The 23,766-nt window shown below is 38.8% G+C and overlaps 1 protein-coding gene across 4 annotated transcripts in view; it reads left to right on the top strand.

Annotated features, from left to right (window-relative positions):
• The window catches only part of NRXN3 (neurexin 3), a gene marked incomplete at its 5' end in the record, with an annotated part of 1,287,103 nt that overhangs the window by 1,091,338 nt on the left and 171,999 nt on the right, over window positions 1-23,766 (top strand). For all 4 annotated transcript variants that reach the window (XM_083375237.1, XM_083375239.1, XM_083375240.1 and 1 more), the window contains one exon: window positions 21,466-21,637. In XM_083375237.1, coding sequence (XP_083231363.1) covers window positions 21,466-21,637 — 172 coding nt within the window. The remainder of the gene's footprint in view (window positions 1-21,465; window positions 21,638-23,766) is intronic.

Here is a 23,766-nt window from a genome sequence, read left to right as displayed (position 1 = left end):
GGGATATTATATGTTAGTTTGCATAGAGTCTCCTTTCTTTGGTATTGATTTGTAACTAACTTGTTACAGTTTGTTGGCTACTGTATTCTCTCTAGATTTGCTAGTAGACCCTTAGTTAGAGCCTTGACAAATTCTTCTGTTGTTCGCCATATTTCTGAATTAAATCAATGTCTATTGTTTTCTAATTTAGAATAACCAGAATGTTATCCAACTTGATTTTCTAGTTTCAGCAGTTCTGGATGTTTTCAGTATATTTCTACCCTCTTCTTTGAATCAGTTTCTGTCTGTCTTTTGGCATCTTTTAGTATACAAATTTGAGGTTGGAAGTTTGGAGACATCTGTTTCTGACTCAAGTGTAGTTATAAATGTTGACATAATACTGCTTCTTGTCTTTTCTGAAATTATTTGTTAAGTTCTTTCATGAGATCATTGCTTTTCTGGGCTTTTACTTCTCTTAGCAATTTCCATGGTTTGTTCTAACATTCCATTTGATTTCTTCTGTTTTTTAAAAAAAAATCTTTGAAAGCTCTTTCACATTCATCCTTTGCAACCACTTTGACTTCATTCCACATTTCTTCTTTTAGTATGTTGTTCAAACCAATCTATCACATAAAATCACGGTATGGTTCATTTGTTTTGACATAGGTCGCTATGTGAACATAGCACTTCCGTTTTATTAACTTGAGTTTAAGGTTAATGTATCATGCAAATACAGCCAGTTGTCAAGGTTACCTAAAACATGTCACTGTCCATTCTGCTCAGTTGTTAATTATGCCTGAACAAGAACAAAAAGAAGCTTAGTTTTGATTCTGATAACGTTGTCAATGAGTATTTCCTTAAGTATTTTGGAATTATTTATTTTTGTAATAACTTTATTAGAATTGTAAGCAAGAAAGATAAGAACACTATTTCAGATGATAATATAATATTTAATAAAAAAATAAAGAACAAAAGAACAAAGCCAAAACTACAGGAGAAAGAAAGAAAGAAAAAAGAAGTATAAAGAAGTGTTTTTCTACTTCCTTAAATAGGCTCTACGAATCAGTTGGGATGGCTGCTGTTATTCCATCTTCTCTGCTATACAAAACTTCTTCCTGACTTGATGCCATTTCCTGTTTTTGGCAGTGGAGTTCCCTAGACTTATAGTCTTGGTGAGCTTCAATCTGCCTTCTCTAGCGAATGGGGTTTTAGGTGCTTTGGAGTGGCTATCATGATAGCCATGGGCTTATCCTAAAACATCCAGAGCCCAAAACAGGAGAACGCCCATACACTGGATCTGGTGTTCCTGTCAGAGCAGTGGCTATGTGATTTGAATTTGGGGGAGCTTTTGTGTTCACCATTGTCATAATCAGACCATACCCTGATTATGATGGGAATCTTTAATGTCACTATCCACTAAAGGGAGACTGGATCCATTATATTGGTCCAATCCCAACAACTAATGGATGGATGTGAAATGGGTTCACTTTCTCTCCAGGAAGCTTTACTGGACAATTTTCATCCAGTATCTAATCTCCCCTTTAGGGGAAAAATGATTTAAAAGGTGATTGCGCAGAAGCTTCAGAGAACCTTGGATGAAGCAGACTATCTGGATTCCTTTTAGTTGGGATTCAGGCCTGAGTATGGAATAGAAACAGTATTTGTAGCATTTTTATATGATCTCTGGTGAGGGTGAGATGAGGATTATGCATCTATTTTTCTCTCCTTGACCTCTTTGAGGCTTACCAAATACTGTTTATATTTTAAATCTTTAAATATTCCAAGTTTATAATCTCACCGAAAAATAAAAATCAACAAGAGAAATACTTAAAAAGAAACTCACTCAGTTTGTGGAATAATCATATCGAAATGTCATTAGGAAATGAGGATTGGCTGGTTCTTTTGTCCATATTTCACTGTACCACCGCTATGAAGATAGATGGAATTCTGTACCTCAACTCACAAGCAAACCTCAAAAGCATTTGTTTTTGCAATTAATTTATGGGAAGCAGCTGTCCAAAGAACAGGTGGAGTATTTTCCTGGTCCCTTCCTTATCTGGAGTGAATTTGGCATCCAACTTTGGCCTTCTGGGTGCTTATCTCTGCTGTGGTGCTATCTTCATCCCCCTAAAGACAACTAAACCACTGTTCATACTCACTGGCAGTTGTGGTATTTTTTGAATTATTTATTTGCTTCATATGTAGTTCCTTTTCCAAATAATAGTTGCATTTCTTTGCTGCAGCTTCTCTCCTCCTGGATATATATCTAGCTTATCTTTGTTTTGACTGCCCATTGTTGGGGCTCCCCTTGCCCGTTTTAGTGCAGTTTATGTTGATAAAGTCTGTTTTCTTTTCCGAAGCCCTTTTTCAAAACAAAAGAAAACATGATTTTGGCAGATCAAGCATAATAGATAGTGGTTTGAGTTTTTCTCAGATTACTTTGTGAGAGATGATAACCTTTGCACTTCTCCAATAGATTTGTTCAGCATTACTGCTGAAGAACAGCAAAAGCTGACAGATGTTTTTGATGCATTTCCTGGTTCATTTTTCAGTTTATGCTACAGATTTCTACCTGTTCTTTATACTCTGGGTTAACATTTGCTAAAGAGAGGAGCTAAAAGGTGTTCCATTTGATTAGATCATGGCTTTCAGTACTTGAAAAATCAGCTGAAGAGGGCTTTCAGTCTCTGTGCACCTGCATGCTTGAGCCTTCTCCTTCATGTTAGGCAGTACTTCATGCCAAGGTGAGCATGCAGAAGCATCTCTAGCCTCTAATCAGGGCTTTCATATAAGCTCTCCAAAAGCCCTCCACAGCCTCCCCCAAAGAGCCTCCTGCCGGCTTTCCCATTATGCCACCCAAGCTGCCAAATCCTCTCAGAAAGATAATTTATTTGCTTCAGAGGTATCTGTAGGTAGCACCATGCTCACTATATTATGCAGAATAACAGAGTTGGAAGGGACCTTGGAGGTCTTCTAGTCCAACCTCCTGCTCAAGCAGGAAACCTTATACCATTTCAGACACATGGTTGACAATCTCTTCTTAAACTTCTGGAGGCAAGCCGTTCCACTGGTTAATTGTTCTAACTGTCAGGAAATTTCTCCTTAGTTCTAGGCTGGTTCTCTCCTTGATTAGTTTCCATCCATTGTTTCTTTTTCCTGCTTTTAGGTGCTTTGGAGAATAGATTTAGCCCCCTCTTCTTTGTGGCAGTCCCTTAGATATTGGAAGACATACCAAAACATGATTTTAGCCATTCAGGCATCTGTTAGGACTTGGGAAACCAAATGGATGATGTAGTAGTAGTAGTAGTAGTAGTAGTAGTAGTAGTAGTAGTAGTAGTTCTTCCAAGAACTGAAGGACCTTCTTGGATGAGAAACAAAACATTTTTAAAGGAGGAAAAAAACAAGAAAGTCCAGTTGCCTTTTGGAAAAAGCACCATTGGGACAACCATGACCTGAATGATTGAGAATCTCCATAGACTCCGTCTTTTAACTTTTCAGATTTTTAATTTCTTTTTTTAACATTATTTTTATCTATGGCTCTAATATGATTTTACTTCTTACTTGCAAACAGCCCAGTGTCATGGAACAATGATGGGTGGCATAGAAATTTCATGAATAAATAAATAAATAAATTGTTGTTGTTGTTGTTGTTAGTTGCGAAGTCGTGTCCGACCCATCGCGACCCTATGGACAATGTTCCTCCAGGCTTTCCTGTCCTCTGCCATCTTCTGGGCTCCATTTAAGCTCACGCCTACTGCTTCAGTGACTCCATCCAGCCACCTCATTCTCTGTCGTCCCCTTCTTCTATTGCCCTCAATCTTTCCCAGCATTAGGCTCTTCTCCAGTGAGTCCTTCCTCCTCATTAGGTGGCCAAAGTATTTGAGTTTTAGCTTCAGGATCTGGCCTTCTAAAGAGCAGTCAGGGTTGATCTCCTCTAGGACTGACCGGTTTGATCGCCTTGCAGTCCAAGGGACTCGCAGGAGTCTTCTCCAGCACCAGAGTTCAAAGGCCTCAATTCTTTTGCGCTCAGCCTTTCTTATGGTCCAACTTTCACTGCCATACATTGCAACTGGGAAGACCATAGCCTTGACTATACGAACTTTTGTTGACAGGGTGATGTCTCTGCTTTTTAGTGTGCTGTCTAGATTTGCCATGGCTTTCCTCCCCAGGAGCAAGCGTCTTTTAATTTCTTGGCTGCAGTCCCCATCTGCAGTGATCTTGGAGCCCAGGAAAATAAAATCTGTCACTACCTCCATTTCTTCCCCATCTATTTGCCAGGAAATGAGAGGGCCGGATGCCATGATCTTGGTTTTCTTAATGTTTAGTTTCAACCCAACTTTTGCACTCTCCTTCTTCACTCGCAACAAGAGACTCTTCAGTTCCTCTTCACTTTCTGCCATTAGAGTGGTATCATCTGCATATCTTAGGTTGTTGATATTTCTTCCAGCAATCTTAATTCCAACTTTTGATTCATCTAGCCCTGCCTTTCTCATGATGTGCTCTGCATATAAGTTAAATAGGCAAGGCGACAGTATACAGCCTTGCCGGACTCCTTTCCCAATTTGGAACCAATCAGTGGTTCCGTGTCCAGTTCTCACTGTTGCTTCTTGGCCCGCATATAGGTTTCTCAAGAGACAAATAAGATGTTCTGGTACACCCATCTCTTTAAGAACTTGCCACAGTTTGTTATGATCCACACAATCAAAGGCTTTAGCATAGTCAATGAAGCAGAAGTAGATGTTTTTCTGGAACTCTCTAGCTTTCTCCATGATCCAGCGTATGTTGGCTATTTGATCTCTAGTTCCTCTGCCTCTTCGAAATCCTGCCTGTACTTCTGGTAGTTCTCGATCCACATACTGCTGGAGTCTAGCTTGTAGGATTTTAAGCATAACTTTACTAGCATGAGAAATGAGTGCAATGGTGCGATAGTTTGAACATTCTTTGGCACTGCCTTTCTTTGGAATTGGAATGTAAACTGATCTTTTCCAATCCTGTGGCCACTGTTGACTTTTCCAAATTTGCTGGCAAATTGAGTGTAGCACTTTTACTGCATCGTCTTTTAAGATTTTGAATAGCTCAGCTGGAATACTGTCACCTCCACTAGCTTTGTTGTTGCTCAGCTTTTCTAAGGCCCACTTCACTTCACATTCTAGGATGTCTGGCTCGAGGTCAGTGACCACCTCATTGTGATTATCAGGGACGTTAAGCTCATTCTTGTATAGTTCTTCTGTGTAATTTTGCCATCTCTTCTTAATCTCTTCTGCCTCTGTTAGGTCCCTGCCATTTTGGTCCTTTATCATGCCCATTTTTGCATTGAACGTTCCCTTCATCTCTCCAATTTTCTTGAAAAGATCTCTGGTCCTCCCTATTCTATTGTTTTCTTCTATTTCTTTGCACTGTTCATTTAAGAAGGCATTCTTATCTCTTCTAGCTATTCTCTGGAATTCTGCATTCAATTGGGCGTATCTTTCTTTTTCTCCCTTGCCTTTTGCTTCCCTCCTTTCCTCAGCTATTTGCAAAGCTTCCTCAGACAGCCATTTTGCTTTCTTGCATTTCTTTTTCTTTGGGATGGTTTTGGTTGCTACCTCTTGTACAATGTTGCGAACCTCTGTCCATAGTTCTTCAGGCACCCTGTCTATCAGATCTAATTCCTTAAATCTATTTGTCACCTCTACTGTATATTCAACGGGGATATGATTTAATTCATACCTGAGTGGCCTGGTGCTTTTCCCTACTTTCTTCAGTTTAAGCCTAAACTTTGCAACAAGAAGCTCATGGTCTGAGCCACAGTCAGCTCCTGGTCTTGTTTTTACTGACTGTATAGAGCTTCTCCATCTTTGGCTGCAGAGCATATAGTCAATCTGATTTCTGTGTTGACCGTCTGGTGATGTCCATGTGTAGAGCCGTCTCCTGGGTTGTTGGAAAAGAGTGTTTGCTATGACCATCGTATTCTCTTGACAAAATTCTATCAGCCTGTGCCCTGCTTCATTTTGTACTCCAAGGCCAAACTTGCCTGTTATTCCGGTTATCTTTTGGCTTCCTACTTTAGCATTCCAATCCCCCATGATGATAAGGACATCATTTTTTGGTGTTAGTTCTATAAGGTGTTGTAGGGCTTCATAGAACCGGTCAATTTCATCCTCTTCAGCACCGGTGGTTGGGGCATAGACTTGGACTACTGTGATATTGAATGGTTTGCCTTGGATTCGAACTGAGATCATTCTGTCATTTTGAGGATTGTATCCCAGTATTGCTTTTCCTACTCTTTTATTGACTATGAAGGCTACTCCATTTCTTCTGAGGGATTCTTGCCCGCAGTAGTATACCTGATGGTCATCTGAATTAAATTCACCCATTCCTGTCCATTTTAGTTCACTGATACCTAAGATGTCAATGTTCAGTCTTGTCATCTCTTGTTTGACCACGTCCAGCTTGCCTTGATTCATGGATCTTACATTCCAGGTTCCTATGGAGAAAAAATCTTTACAGCATCGGACTTTCCTTTCACCACCAGACATATCCACACCTGAGCGTCCTTTCGGCTTTGGCCCAGTCGCTTCATTCTTTCTGGCGCTACTAGTACTAGCCCTCTGCTCTTCCCCAGTAGCATATTGGACACCTTCCGACCTGAGGGGCTCATCTTCCAGCGTCATATCGTTTTGCCTTTTGGTACTGTCCATAGGGTTTTCATGGCAAAGATACTGGAGTGGGTTGCCATTTCCTTCTCCAGTGGATCACGTTTTGTCAGAACTCTCTGCTATGACCTGTCCGTCTTGGGTGGCCCTGCACGGCATAGCTCATAGCTTCATTGAATTACGCAAGCCCCTTCGCCACGACAAGGCAGTAATCCATGAAGGGGAATAATAAATAAATAAATACAGTCATTAAAAACACAGAATTGTTCAGTCGTTTTAAAAATATAAAAATTTGGTCAATCACAGATGTAATAACTCTGTAGGTAAGAGACAAAAGTGGGATGAAAGCATCAGTAAATAATCTAGAGACAAAAAAAAGTGAAGTCATCTCTTACCCCAAGGGTCTTTAAACTTAGCCCTTTTATGACTTGTGGACTTCAACTCCCAGAATTCCTCAGACAGACCCCTGTCTTATCCTCTCAAACTTTCTATCCCTGAACTGTGTTTACTAACCCAGTTCTGTTCATTTAATTCTACTATTCACATTAGACTAAGAATTGTGATTCTTGTAATAGCTACAGTCTCTTCTTTGCCTATGACAACCAACAGCCTTGTTGAACTAAGGTCTGTTGTTACAGTTCCAAATATTGAGGTCTTTAAAGCATTTAGAAGTATGTCAGAGGATGTTCTATGGTCTCTTAGTGTTGCTCAGTGAATCATGTAAATTATTTGCAGCAGCAGTGCCAGCATATGAGCCCTGTGCATGCACAGTTTTATTTAAAACAAAGCTCTTTACAGTCTGGATGAGCTCCTTCTTTGCTGCTATTGCTCTAGTAAGTAGTGCAAGTTGGGAGATGAGAAGGATCTACAAAGACATTGTTTGTCCATCACATTATTAGTAGCAGTATTAGTACTGGTAGGGCTGTCTAATGGAAATTAATCAAGGCATCATGCAATTGGTTAAAATGTAAATTTTAAATGAATACCAAACATAATACCAATTTTGCTATGGACCCTAAATTTAATATCTAAAATGCTTTCCACAGTGGATTATTTCTATCCCATTGTAACCTGTGGTGAGTATATTCATATTCTGTAGAAAATGTTGCTTATGCCATCTTCACCTCTCCTTCCCTCTTATTCTTCTCTGTTGTCAGTTTGCACTGATAGGAACTATCACCGAATGTGCTATATTATTATTACTTACCCTGAATGCCGGCAGATAATTCCACAGCTATAAACTATACAGTTTGGATGGATGAGTAAATAGCATTGATGGTTTGAGGGAGATTCTAGTCTCACCTTGGATTATTCCTCTTCCTCCCTCTCTTTCCTCAGGGGTATAATTAACTGTAGTGGGAAAATGTCCAAATACAATTTACCCTGATCAACCACCAGTTTCCGCTCTCACTGGTGAGCTTATGCTATTTTGAGATTATAGATTCTATTGTCCTCAGTTCTGTAAGAAAGGATTAAAATACAATATTTGAAGTGTTTATGCTAAAAATTTCCATTTTTTACTAAACCATGAAAATGAAAAGTGACTATTTTTTATACTTTCATACATTGGCATGTACCTATGGACAGTCCCAATTTCCCATAGCAAATATAAATGTATATGACTTCTCTGCTCTGGGTATGTGTTTCCCTTGAAATATTTAAACTATTATATCAGCAGCTATAGTGGAAGATTGAAAAGAAAAGAAAAAAGCAGACATAACTGCTATCCAGTAAGGGTTTGTCCCCAGTAGGCTGGTCCAAATATTTACACAGCAATAGCAGCTGACACAGAAAACTGAAAAGTAGAACTTTATATTGTCTGTACTGTCAATATACATTTCTACTCTCTGTAATCGATGTTCAATTGACATCATAGAGCAGGGATGTCAAACTCAATTTCATTGAGGGCCGCATCAGCATTGCGGTTGCCCTCAGGGGGCCGGGTGGATATGGCTTGGGTGGGCGTGGCCTACTGGGTGGGCGTGGCTAGAGTGTGTATGGCCTACTGGGTGGGTGTGGCCAGCTCTACATCGTTCGCATCAAGGGTGCCTATGGGGGCCTGGGCAGGAATGGGACAGATCTGAGGGTCTCTGGCAGAAGGAGGGTCTCTGGGCCAGGGCCAAGGCAGTGGGGGCCGTTCCCTCACTGTTTCCAGGATGGCTTCACGGGCCACATGAAACCACTTTGTGGGCCGGATCCAGCCCCCGGGCCTTGTGTTTGACATGTCTGTCATAGAGGATCATGAGATGAATTAGAACAACTGTCAAGCAATAACAATGTAAGGAAAGCAATGCCTCAGAGTCACTTGAAAAACCCATACGTCGGAAACTTGACAACAACTCTAGTACTTCCCATCTTTAAACATCCTTCACAAAGTTACCTTCTTTGCCCTCTTTACTACCAGCCCAGTTTTTATGCCAGCTTCAGTTGCCTTTCCTCTTTCATTTGTCTGAAATGGGACTGAATGCTAGTTAAAGCCATTCATCATTTCGTACCACTTGTCTGATCCATTTTAAATATGTCCTCCTAAACAACTGTGTAGACAGGACAATTTGATATTTTGCAACTGGAGGAGGTGATGATTATGGTTGCTTTAGAACAGGGGTAGGCAACCACGGCTCTTTTATGACTCGTGGACTTCAACTCCCAGAATTCCTGAGTTAGCCATGCTGGCTCAGGAATTCTGGGAGTTGAAGTCCACAAGTCATAAAAGAGCCAAGGTTGCCTTCCTCTGCTTTAGAATGACAAGGTCAAAAAAGAAAAAAGAGACCACTTTGGCATTTGGTCTCAGTTTCTCTTCGAAAAATGCCCAAAATTCTAATAGTCTTTGGTATTAATAGTCTTTAATAGTCTGGCAGGTCTTTGTGAATCTGCATCCAGAAAGAACTTTGGGATAAAGTCTGAGCTTTAATAATAATAGATTATTATTAAATAATATTTTAAATATATTATCTGAGGTTGTTTAAATCACCATCATTATCATAATATCATTATCATCATCATCAATCATCATCATCCAAACTGTTCCTCAGGTTTATAGCATGAAAGAAAATTATGGTGAGGAGAGGGAAGACAATATAATAAAGGCATCTTTTATTAATGTTTCATGGTTTATAGAATGAGCAGCTCTGATGGAGGTGTGGTGCTTCATGAAATCCAGATGATATCATTTCCAGAGAGCTGGCGTTGATAGGATGGCATCTGGGAAAGGAGGTGTTTCTTGGCAGCTTCTACTGGCCAGCTTCTACTTCTACTTTATAGACAAGTAGAATTCAGATTCATAGAATGAAAGATTTGGAAGAATTATTCAGTTCTGCCTCTTACCTCGTAAAGTAATCCATTATTATAGCATCCCCAACAGATGATCACCCAACAACTATTTAAACACCTCCCATGAATGAAGATCCACTATCTGCCAAAGCATTTTGTTCCTTTGTTGAGTAGCTATTGCCATTAGGATTTTTCTTTTACTGATGTCCAACTAAAATCTACTTCCCTGTAATTTCCTTGGCCCTGTATTCTGAAACAACTCTAAACAATTTCTGTCCATGACAGCCTTTCAGATACTAGAAGACAGCTATCATGTCTCACCAAAAATTTCTCTTCTCCAAGCTAATCATTTTCAGTTCCTCTGCCTATTCTTGATAAGTTTTATTTGGTCTGTTTTGGCCAAGCTCTGGTTTTTGAGTGTTTATCCTAAAATGCGGTTCCAAGAATGGGATGTAATTTTCTAAGATTTTTTTTTTAAAAAAAATATGTTTAATAATATCTCTACTTGAGTATTTTAAACTTGATCTTTCACTATCAATCATCTTAATATCTTACATGGATAGGATGCTAGAAAACAAATTGAAATAGCAAGCAAATAAACAATAGTGAATGAAACTAGAAGCTTTTTTTTCCCCACCCAGGACACTTGGACTTTATCCTATCCATCTATCAGCTTGAAAATCAAAACATTAAACATAATCCTATTTATTTTAACAGAAAAGAATTAGATCAAGTTAATATTAGTGTCCCCTTCATGGATTACTGCCTTGTCATGGCAAAGGGACTTGCATAATTCAATGAAGCTATGAGCTATGCCGTGCAGGGTCACCCAAGACGGAAAGGTCATAGCAGAGAGTTCTGACAAAACGTGATCCACTGGAGAAGGAAATGGCAACCCACTCCAGTATCATTGCCATGAAAACCCTATGGACAGTACCAAAAGGCAAAACGATATGACGCTGGAAGATGAGCCCCTCAGGTCGGAAGGCGTCCAATATGCTACTGGGGAAGAGCAGAGGACTAGTACTAGTAGCGCCAGAAAGAATGAAGTGACTGGGCCAAAGCCAAAAGGACGCTCAGCTGTGGATATGTCTGTTGGTGAAAGGAAAGTCCGATGCTGTAAAGATTTTTTCTCCATAGGAACCTGGAATGTAAGATCCATGAATCAAGGAAAGCTGGACGTGGTCAAACAAGAGATGACAAGACTGAACATCGACATCTTAGGTATCAGCGAACTAAAATGGACGGGAATGGGTGAATTTAATTCGAAATGGAGTAGCCTTCATAGTCAATAAAAGAGTAGGAAAAGCAATACTGGGATACAATCCTCAAAATGACAGAATGATCTCAGTTCGAATCCAAGGCAAACCATTCAATATCACAGTAGTCCAAGTCTATGCCCCAACCACCAATGCTGAAGAGGATGAAATTGACCGGTTCTATGAAGCCCTACAGCACCTTATAGAACTAACACCAAAAATGATGTCCTTATCGTCATGGGGGATTGGAATGCTAAAGTAGGAAGCCAAAAGATAACCGGAATAACAGGCAACTTTGGCCTTGGAGTACAAAATGAAGCAGGGCACAGGTTGATAGAATTTTGTCAAGAGAATATGATGGTCATAGCAAACACTCTTTTCCAACAACCCAAGAGACGGCTCTACACATGGACATCACCAGACGGTCAACACAGAAATCAGATTGACTATGTGCTCTGCAGCGAAAGATGGAGAAGCTCTATACAGTCAGTAAAAACAAGACCAGGAGCTGACTGTGGCTCAGACCATGAGCTTCTCATTGCAAAATTTAGGCTTAAACTGAAGAAAGTAGGGAAAAGCACTAGGCCACTCAGGTATGAATTAAATCATATCTCTGTTGAATATACAGTAGAGGTGACAAATACATTTAAGGAATTAGATCTGATAGACAGAGTGCCTGAAGAACTATGGACAGAGGTTCTCAACATTGTACAACAGGTAGCAACCAAAACCATCCCAAAGAAAAAGAAATGCAAGAAAGCAAAATGGCTGTCTGAGGAAGCTTTGCAAATAGCTGAGAAAAGGAGGGAAGCGAAAGGCAAGGGAGAAAAAGAAAGATACGCCCAATTGAATGCAGAATTCCAGAAAATAGCTAGAAGAGATAAGAATACCTTCTTAAATGAACAGTGCAAAGAAATAGAAGAAAACAATAGAATAGGGAGGACCAGAGATCTTTTCAAGAAAATTGGAGAGATGAAGGGAGCGTTTACTGCAAAAATGGGCAGAAGAGATTAAGAAGAGGTGGCAAAATTACATAGAAAAACTATACAAGAATGAGCTTAACGTCCCTGATAATCACAATGAGGTGGTCACTGACCTCGAGCCAGACATCCTAGAATGTGAAGTGAAGTGGGCCTTAGAAAAGCTGAGCAACAACAAAGGTAGTGGAAGTGACAGTACTCCAGCTGAGCTATTCAAAATCTTAAAAGACGATGCAGTAAAAGTGCTACACTCAATTTGCCAGCAAATTTGGAAAACTCAACAGTGGCCACAGGATTGGAAAAGATCAGTTTACATTCCAATTCCAAAGAAAGGCAGTGCCAAAGAATGTTCAAACTATCGCACCATTGCACTCATTTCTCATGCTAGTAAAGTTATGCTTAAAATCCTACAAGCTAGACCCAGCAGTATGTGGATCGAGAACTACCAAAAGTACAGGCAACATTTCAAAGAGGCAGAGGAACTAGAGATCAAATTGTCAACATACGCTGGATCATGGAGAAAGCTAGAGAGTTCCATAAAAACATCTACTTCTGCTTCATTGACTATGCTAAAACCTTTGATTGTGTGGATCATAACAAACTGTGGCAAGTTCTTAAAGAGATGGGTGTACCAGACCATCTTATTTGTCTCTTGAGAAACCTATATGTGGGCCAAGAAGCAACAGTGAGAACTGGACATGGAACCACTGATTGGTTCAAAATTGGGAAAGGAGTTCAGCAAGGCTGTATACTGTCACCCTGCCTATTTAACTTATATGCAGAGCACATCATGAGAAAGGCAGGGCTAGATGAATCAAAAGTTGGAATTAAGATTGCTGGAAGAAATATCAACAACCTAAGATATGCAGATGATACCACTCTAATGGCAGAAAGTGAAGAGGAACTAAAGAGCCTCTTGTTGCGGGTGAAGAAGGAGAGTGCAAAACTTGGGTTGAAACTTAACATTAAAAAAACCAAGATCATGGCATCCGGCCCTCTCAATTCCTGGCAAATACATGGGGAAGAAATGGAGATAGTGACAGATTTTATTTTCCTGGGCTCAAAGATCACTGCAGATGGGGACTGCAGCCAAGAAATTAAAAGACACTTGCTCCTTGGGAGGAAAGCCATGGCAAATCTAGACAGCACACTAAAAAGCAGAGACATCACCCTGTCAACAAAAGTGTGTGTAGTCAAGGCTATGGTCTTCCCAGTTGCAATGTATGGCAGTGAAAGTTGGACCATAAAAAAGGCTGAGCACCAAAGAATTGATGCCTTTGAACTATGGTGCTGGAGAAGACTCCTGTGAGTCCCTTGGACTGCAAGACGATCAAACCGTTCAGTCCTAGAGGAGATCAACCCTGACTGCTCTTTAGAAGGCCAGATCCTGAAGCTGAAACTCAAATACTTTGGCCACCTAATGAGAAGGAAGGACTCACTGGAGAAGAGCCTAATGCTGGGAAAGATTGAGGGCAATAGAAGAAGGGGACGACATAGAATGCAGTGGCTGGATGGAGTCCCTGAAGCAGTAGGCGTGAGCTTAAATGGACTCCAGAAGATGGTAGAGGACAGGAAGGCCTGGAGGAACATTGTCCATAGGGTCGTGTTGGGTCGGACACGACTTCTCAGCTAACAACAACAACAATATTAGTGTATAAATTATTGATTTTATGTATTTTTAAACATTCCATTTCTCCACCAGTTTTAGGAAATGTCTTACCAATGAAAATGCCAATAACATATACATCAGAATTTTCACAGTTATCACAGCAAAGTGTCAGCAATGAGCATAACCTTTTACATAGGCATGGTTATCACATTTTTCATATATTCCAAAAGTCAGCCCATCTTCATTTATGCCAATTAGACTAAAGAATGGGTAGTTAAGTATTTAGATCTCTTGCTGGAGACTGGAAACAAATAACTTTGGACCACAACTCAAAGTCTTTTTTATGAGAAATTAATTGAAAAACATAAAGAAAAGGAAAGGCCTTGAAGCAATTAAGCCTTACAATAAATCTCACTAAGCTACAGAAATGAATGTTGAAATCTTTATACCTTGATCTTCTGTTGCTGTGCTAATCATCTTGTGATTTCATCTTGCAATATCGGAAACTCATTTCATATTTGATAGCCATAAGAAATTGTTCAGCTTTTAAAGTCAACTACGATTGAATGGAAGAAAGAGAAGTCTGCCTGAATACAATGCAAAGTCTAGCCTTCTACTCACTGTCTTCTTTGGTGTTAGTTCCAAAATAGAGGTCCCAAATAATAGAGGTACCATAATTATGAAACTCTTGAGATTTTACCAGGCTATCTTTCTTTTCATTTTCATTTCTTTTCACTTTTGCTAAATAGAATTTTTTAAAAAAAAAATCAGACAATCAGCTAAATAAAGTTTTGCCTTATTTAATTGGGCTCGATAACCAAGAGGCAGTAGTTTTACATGCCATGTTCTCAGTGCTTTTTTTCTGAAAAAAAGTGCTTAAACTCTCATCTTGGTGGGCGCAGGAGGCAGGGTGTTGGGGGGGGTGGCACGGGTGCGAGGGGTGTTGGTGGCAGGCTGCCCCCTGGGGCCAGAGCCGGCATGGCTGGTGCTGTGGGAGCAGTGGGGCCCACTCTATATGGCGGGGCTGTGCGGTGTGGGCAGCAGAGGTGGTGCGGGCCAGGTGATGCAGAAAAAAGCCCTGCTTTTATGTTTTAATCTTATGATTTTAAAAATATTGTAAGTTGTCCCAAACCTCACCATATGGATTTGCTACAAATTTTATATAATCGGTAAAGGTAGAATATATGTTAAATATATATCAAATGCTAATATGCTTCCCTACAAAGTCAATTCTTGCTCAATGACAGACCAAGGAGTTAACTCGTAAAGGCAAGAGGGAAATCTAGAAGAGGTCTGTGCAACTTGTAGAAGGGAAAGACCCACACTGATAAATTAAAAATCTTTGTGGTCTGCAAAGGAATGCTGGTGGGCTAATCAATGATTTGGTGACTAGAGGAGCATCTACAGTGTTGGAGTTCATGGTCATGGTAAGCCATGGAGGCACTAGGCAACATGACTTTCAGGGCAGTGGTGGTGATTTTATTACTTTTTTTTAAAAAAAGTCTGTGCTCTTTCCAAGGGTGCTTGGTAGGCTGCATGTACAGGCCTGGTCTAGAATTTATTTTGGAGCATTCAACTATCTAGAGCAGGCATGTCAAACTCATTTTGTTTGAGGCAACTTCTTATAAAAGAATTGCCATTAATTTGTTTTAATAAAATAATTTAAATCAATTTTTCACTTGATTTCAAATTAATGAATTATATTGGTTGACAATGAGGTTTTTTTTAGTACAATTGCCAAATGCAATAAACTGGTTTTAGGTATATGTGTGCACTAATTATTTCAACACCAATACATTTTAACAACATATTCTATTTGTAAATGAATGCAAACGCAAATTATACAATTTTTTGTGCAAAAATAAAACAAAATAACAGATTTAAGAGCTGTTATCATTAGTTATCCTTAGATAAAAAATAATTCCATCACCCAAAATTTTGTTATACTGTTTCAGAGATGTTAACATAGGAAATAGATTATTTTGTTATCTAATTTTACCTTCATGGCTGGCTCAGGATTTCTGGAAGTTGAAGTCCACGAGTCATAAAAAAGGGCCAAGATTGCCTAGGAATAGGCTTTCAGAGGGAGCTTTTTTTGGCAAAAAAAGGTGCCGGAACGCCGTTCTGAGAGTTCTATGAGAAAAAAAGCCCTGCATGTTCTACATATAGCTGCTGTCCAACTAAAAAGTGTTGTATGACATATCTTGATTTTATATAAATTGAATAGTATCTGACTGACAGAACATATTAAATCAAACTTCAGTTTACATTTGCATTGTGCAACTTGGAGGAGGTGATAATTATGGTTGCTTGGTGATGTTTGGTATGCTGAAATAGTTTGATTATATGCCATTACAGGTCTACATAAATTCTTCTTTTCTCTCTATAAATCAATATCTTCAATCAATTTATCTTTTTTAAAAAATCTCAGAACTCCCAGTTTGTCAATATATGTATCATAAAGAAATATGTGTAAGGAAATAATACGCCAGTTGTGGTTGCACTGAGCCATATGGAAACTCTTATTACATCTGTATTTCATCATATAATACTTTGTGCTATACATTATGTAATTATAGCAATAATTTCATATTTGCAGTGGGCAAATGTTGAAAGTAATTGCGGCCTATTGTGCAGCTTGCAAAAGTGAACTTCAACTGATCTATGTTGTCAAAAAATCATCTGACCCTTGTATCTCTTTGTCCTGCAATGTTTCTGCTCACTGGCTAGTGACAAAAATTATCCATTTTTCTGAACTATGGGCTGTCTTTTTGAGCAGAATTCCTTCACCACAGATTAAACACACACACACTCTGTCTCTGTCTGTCTCTGTTTCTGTCTCTGTCTGTCTCTGTCTCTCTGTCTCTCTGTCTCTCTGTCTCTCTCTCTCTCTCTCTCTCTCACACACACACACACAGAGAGAGAGAGAGAGAGAGAGAGAGAGAGAGAGAGAGAGCAACTCTATAGGCCAAGACAGACAGCTCTGAATAATCATTAAGGTACAGTCCCACTGCCATAGCAGACATCCAGTAATTGAGCTGACTTTGATCAAGATGTTTATTAGTTAAAACATTATGTGGTACATTCCCTGGTGCCTGTAATATAGGGCTGTCTCTGTGTTAGGCAATTGCTAGTTCAACTGCTGTCAATTGTCAGGAAATGACAGGTTGGTATTTAAGCTTTTTTCTAATCATTATGAGATGGAAAGTACTTTTTGTAGCTAAGCAAGTTTCTGAAGATTCCATTTGCTTCCTAGATATCTTCATCTCAAAAAAGTAAATCTGAATAACAGAAAAGTTTGCAAAGATGTTAAAAACTTTAAGACTTTTACTCTTTAAACTGGTACAAGGAACTAAGCAAAGGATGACACTGGAATTAAAACTTTGGTAAAGAGACAGTTTCTGTGTAAACAATAATGAAGCCACCTTGGAAAATCCAAACATATTAATAAACATTGGAATACAATGAGCATATACAATTGTACTTTATATTCTTAGAAACTATAAAAGTCAGATGTAAACAATCTCATAAAATGTCATGTCTACAACTCTCAGAAACAACAAAAGTAGCCATATTTTGGGAGTTATAACCATGACATATCAGGGGGATATAGATGTAGGTGGGTAAATTTCAAAACATCCCTAATAATATTGATTAACTATTTTGTCTGCTTGTTAATGACTTGTTGCTGCTTTGTATACATAGAAAATACAGAAGAAATTCATCTATCGTCTATGGTTCTTTCTCACTGCTTGTTGTACACAAGACTCCACAGTGTCAGAAATGAACAACATATATTTATTTTATCTTATATTTCCATGTCCTGCCTTGAAATATATTTTTACAGGCCTCTCTTGACAAAGGTCCATCAGAAGTATAGGAAATGTAGGAGAAGAAATATTCTCTATACTGAGACAATTTTTATTACATCTGCAAGAAAGAATGAAATGACACATGTTTTTATAAATCTTACTGTTACATGAACATTGTCACCCCAAACGTAACAGAGAGCAGATACCTAATTTTGTCAAATAAGGTGTTGGAGGGTTTTTTTTTTTAAAGAGGTACAGCTGCTTTCTTAACTTGTGAATCCATTAAGAATTCACTTGAGGAACCAATTGTGCCTTTTGTGTATATGCATGTGTGTGAAAAAGATAGATTATGACTAATAAAGTAGAACTGAAGTAAGACTAATAAAACATGCATGCAGATGGCAATGAAAGACATTCTTAACAAGTCTTCTTTGTTTAATTTGATATTCCAGAGATTTAATTTATCTTAATTATGGGATTCATCCATCATCTTAGTTGGACTCCAGGCAATGTATATGTAGATTTCAGTTATAATAAAAGCAGTAATACAAAATAATAATTAGCAGTGGGGTTTTTTTTAAAGTAATAAAAAAAACGTTCTGGTTCAGTTCTCCAGATGGAAATGGCCTGACCTGTGCAATCTTTCCAGGAGAAATAGCACAGGGTCCCCCACTTTCCAGAAGTAAGTGAGGACATAGCCTGGAGAAACGGTTCCTTAGAAATAGCCTCTTGGTTAAAATTAGATTGGGTTCCTCCCTGTCTTATCAGATTTCATAGGTTATTTGGGGAATGATGCTGTATATTTTTATCGTTCTTTTATTTTAAATTTTTTCTCATGGAAGTTTCAATTGTATATGTACAGTATATATATTTGAACTATTGAGAGTTCTTAACTCAACTGCAGCAGTATATAATGATGGTGTTCTTCCATCTCTGTCCCTTTAGTTCTCCATCACCCTTCTTCTAGTCAGCCAATTGTGCTATATAGTAATGGTCCAATTACATCTGATGTATCCATTCCAACCCCATCTGGCAGCTATATTCATACCATAACCACACATCCCAGTTGTACCTTCTAGTACTAGAGCAAACAGCCCTCATGTCCATTTCATTATCTAGGGCAGGGGTGTCAAACTCAATTTCATTGAGGGCCGCATCAGTATTGCGGTTGCCCTCAGGTGGCCGGTTGGGTATGGCCAGGGTGGGCGTGGCCTGCTGGGTGGGCATGGCTAGAGTGCGTATGGCCTACTGGGTGGGCGTGGCCAGCTCTACGTCGTTTGCATCAAGGGTGCCTATGGGGGCCTGGGCAGGAGTGGGACAGATCTGAGGGTCTCTGGCAGAAGGAGGGTCTCTGGGCCAGGGCCAAGGCAGTGGGGGCCCTTACTGTTTCCAGGATGGCTTTGTGGGCCACATGAAACCACTTCGTGGGCCGGATCCGGCCCCCGGGCCTTGTGTTTGACATGTCTGATCTAGGGCAAGAGCAGGAGACGCTCTTATTCCAGGAGGGATATTTCTTCTCACTTCTCTGACTCCTGTTCTAAGAACAGATAATTTAATTCTTATCACCTTCTTTTCCTATGATTGCTTGATTTATGCTTCTTCTGCCACCATCACATATTTTTACAGAGTCCCAATATGAGGTCAAAGTTCACTTCCAGTTGTTCATTTCACTGTGGACAGTTTTCCTTGGATCCTAACCAATCAGTCTAATTATCCTAGTCCTGGTCCTCTTCTATATTTTCCTCTATCTTTGTTCTCATTCCTCCCCACCACTTTTTTTTTCTTTTTCCTTTCCTCCTCTTTTTAATTTTTTCTTTCCATGGCTCAGTTGACATTGCAGCCCCTAGTTCCATGCCATCTTCTTTTCCATTCCATGATGGGCCATCCAAAGGAAATCCAAATAATGTTCTCAGTAATCCCCATAGAAGTTATTCAACAAATATAAAAAAAAATATTGTATAATGGATTGTATTTTGCCCATCTGATGTCAATCCCCAGAAAAATACACATATTCTTGTCCTTTCACATAATTAGAAATATATTAGAATCAGCCTTTGTAATGGGATCACAGGATCCCATCATCTTTCTGATCATCTTTTTAATAATAATAATAATAATAATAATAATAATAATAATAATAATAATAATAAGAAGAAGAAGAAGAAGAAGAAGAAGAAGAAGAAGAAGAAGAAGAAGAAGAAGAGGAAGGAGAAGAAGAAGAAGAAGAAGAAGAAGAAGAAGAAGAAGAAGAAGAAGAAGAAGAAGAAGAAGAAGAAGAAGAAGAAGAAGAAGAAGAAGAAGTTGGAAGGGACCTTGGAGGTCATCTAGTCCAACCCCATGCTCAGGCAGGAAACCCTGTACCATTTCAGACAAGTGGCTGGCCAGTCTCTTCTTAAAAACTTCCAGTGTTGGAGCATTTGCCACTTCTGGAGGCAGGTTGTTCCACTGGTTAATTGTTCTAACTGTCAGGAAGTTTCTCCTTAGTTCTAGGTTGCTTCTCTCCTTGACTAGTTTCCATCCATTGCTTCTTGTCCTGCTTTCAGGTGCTTTGGAGAATAGCTTGACTCCCTCTTCTTTGTGGCAGCCCCTGAGATACTGGAACACTGCTATCATGTTCCCCCTCACCCTTCTCTTCGTTAAGCTAGACATACCCAATTCCAGCAACCATTCCCTATATGTTTTAGCCTCCAGTCCCCCAATCATCTTTGTTGCTTTTTCTGATCACTTTTAAATAAAGGGGCCAGGAATTATCCAGGAGTAGTTCATATAGAGCTTACTATTATGTTACTGTTCAGCTATACTCATGTGAAGTGTTTGGCTAATATATTCATTCTTTCCTGATCCATTTGTATGGTAATATTGCTGTAATATGACTCTAAAGTAACAATGCAACTTCATCAGAATGCTAATTAGACACCATGAGCACAGATGGATTCAGTCCTAGGAAACTGGCCTCTCCTATGTGCTTTACCTTATGCGTTCACTTTTAACCTTATGTGTTCAGTTTTCTTTTATTGGCCACATGTAAGTCATTCTGGCTGTAAAATTGGCTTTTGCAATATTGGTCTTCAAAGTGCAATTTTTGTTCAGGCTTTGAAGTAACTGTATGGAATGAAAACTGCAGATGGGATCAATATTATCTTGTTTAAGATCAGAAGCAGATGCTCATTTTCATTTTAAATGTTATATTGTTACAATTTCTGATGCCAGTCTTGAGTAAAATAAGATTTTAAAGGAATTATAGAAGTAAATGAGTCTAGGGTACACTTCATGTAGCTTTTACTTATTTATTTAGCATATAGCATTGGTACATGAAAGCCAGAAATCTACAATGTTATTCCAGAGTAATAGTTTGGTTGCCTAAGATTGCTAGTTCATTCAGTTTACATTCACTCACTATCCAGGGTACACCACAGAGGGGGTGAACTTGCTCCATACACAGAACAGCTAACAAAGTTCTGTGGCAGTGGCAGTCTCATCTGGGGTTTTCCCCCCACCAGTTTTTGCCTTTCATTTGGCCAGACCAGCTCTGGTTGGATTCTTATTTCTACCCTTAATCCCATCATAGTGGTACCTATTTATCTATTTGCATTTGCATGCTTTCAAACTGCTAGATTGGCAGAAGCTGAGGCGGGTGACAGGAGCTCACTCTGTCACATGGTGCTAAGGCTCGAACTGTGGAGTGCAGATAGCCAATCTTCTCTGGCCAATAAATCCAGCATTTTTAAGGCACTGAGCCACCATGCTTCAATTGATTTAGGATATCATTTTATTATGCTTTATATCAAGTCTTATTTCATATGACTTACAAAGGCAAATATGTCCTGCATTCTCATTTTGTCTTATTACTTTGAGCAAAATATATCCATCTTTCAACCGTGCTTCCAGAATTTACCCACAACTCTTTTCTTTCCTTTACAGGAACAAGGCAAAATTGGTGTAGTCTTCAATATTGGCACAGTAGATATCTCTATCAAAGAGGAGAGCACTCCTGTGAATGATGGCAAATACCATGTTGTGCGTTTTACCCGAAATGGTGGTAATGCAACACTTCAGGTAGATGGATGGCCAGTGAATGAACATTACCCTTCAGGTAAATGTCTAAATAAAGATGTCTCTCTCCTTTCAAAAATTATTAACCTTATCTCCTAAAGTAGGAGCTGTAAAAAATATTTGGTGAAGAAATCATTTTGTAACTTAATCTTGCAAGAATGAAGAGCTGACTTAGATATCTTTCATTTTTTAAAAAAAATGTTGAAGTTATTACATCATATTCATCATGCTGATCAATAATATATTTTCTGTAATGTCCATTGTTAGAGAACACAAATGGCAAAAATATTGGATACAGGAAGAAGAAATTGCATACATCTCTGAATATAATCTGATTCTGCAGAGAATGAAAAAAAAGCAACCTATAATCTACATGCGTTAGATATTCCTGTAGATTAATGGGTGATCTAAAAATAGTCTAATGCACATTGCTGTAGACTACCGTCAAAATTATTTGACATTATTAGAATTGCTACCTGTGGCTTTTCTTAGTCATTAATAAAGGTAAAGGTAAAGGTTCCCCCGCACATGCGTGCTAGTCGTTTCCGACTCTAGGGGCCGGTGCTCATCTCCGTTTCAAAGCCGAAGAGCCAACGTTTGTCCGAGGACGTCTCCATGATTATTTGGCCGGCATGACTAGATGCCAAAGGCGCACGGAACTCTGTTACCTTCCCAACGTAGTGGTCCCTATTTTTCTACTTGCATTTTTATGTGCTTTCGAACTGCTAGGTTGGCAGAAGCTGGGATGAGTAACATGTGCTCACTCTGCTATGCGGCACTCGGGATTCGACCCGCCAAACTGCCGGTCTTCTGATCGACAAGCTCAGCATCCTAACCCACGTGTCCCTAGTCATTAATAATGGGATGTAATTGAAAAATTCAATGCTTTTACCATTATAAAAAGCAAAAACAATCATGAGTATTTACAGTATTTATAGTGTATATTTCCTTACTTCTTCAAACAGTTTCTATCCAATGCTTTGACAAAAACTGTTTGAAGCAATAAGGAATGTACAGAAGTTTGTATTTACTGTAAGTGCAGCAAATATTATTATTATTATTATTATTATTATTATTATTATTATTATTATTATTATTATTATTATTATTATTATTATTAATTTTATTTGTATAGTTTTATGGTTCTGTTTTTACTTTGAAAACTCCATAGGTCTGAAATGTAATATCACTAGATTGATGCAATTAGATAGCAATTGATCAACTAAGATAGAATTTTACTTTTTCAGTTGTTGGAAGAATATCTTCTAAGGCGCTTCTAATTAAAGCATAACAATGAAAAAGCAGTTAAAATTATCTCAGCTGCTCCTGAAGTTGAAGATATATGTTGGACAGTCCGTCTAAACTTATTTAAAATAGCAAACACTAAGATAACTAAAGTTAGTACAAAAAGATTCCAATTTATGGGATGTCAATATATGCTATTTTAGACACCTCCTTCCAATTTAACAAAGATGAGCTAGGAACTGTGCTGTGGATGTGGTATGTCCTTTCATTGGAAAGAGGAAGAATAGAAGTCAGAATACTTTCTAATAGATTGCACTAAGACTGAATTCAGTATTCCATCCAACCTTTGAAATGTTATGTTTTCCTTAATCCATCATTGATATATTCTTCTATTATTATGTATATGTATGCCAAAGGACATTTGGGGATATTAAGCTGGGCTTTGCAAATTTGGAAAAAGAACAGAGAACAAGGTCATGGTAATAGGCAGTGATAAAGTATCTTGCAGTTAATTTAGTGAAAGAAGGAAAGGAAAGGACATTCAATATGCTATGCTGTTTCTACTTTCATAGCAAAATTGCATTGAAAAATAATTCCATTTATGGTCTTTTGGCCGGCAATGGGTAGGGAATCATTTCAGAATGGTTGCTTCAGTTGAACTCAATTGAAATCATTCAATAATTTGAAAAAGTAGACCACAACCTACTTCTTGGTATGGTTAAAAAAGGTGGGATGGACAGCATCACCACTAGATGTATTTTTAACTCTCTGATGAATCACACTCAACATCTTGTCCTTAACAGAACTACATCTACATGGAGGGAAGTAAGCAGTGGGGTACCACAAGGTTCCATTTTTTAGGCCCTGCACTCTTCAATATTTTCATAAACTATGTCAGTGAGGGAATAGAAGGGGAACTCATCA

This window comes from Vipera ursinii, assembly GCF_947247035.1.
Source record: "Vipera ursinii genome assembly, chromosome: 1".
In the NCBI taxonomy this organism is placed as follows: domain Eukaryota; kingdom Metazoa; phylum Chordata; class Lepidosauria; order Squamata; family Viperidae; genus Vipera; species Vipera ursinii.
Note: the sequence above shows the minus strand (reverse complement) of the source record. Positions and strands in the feature narration are given on the sequence as shown.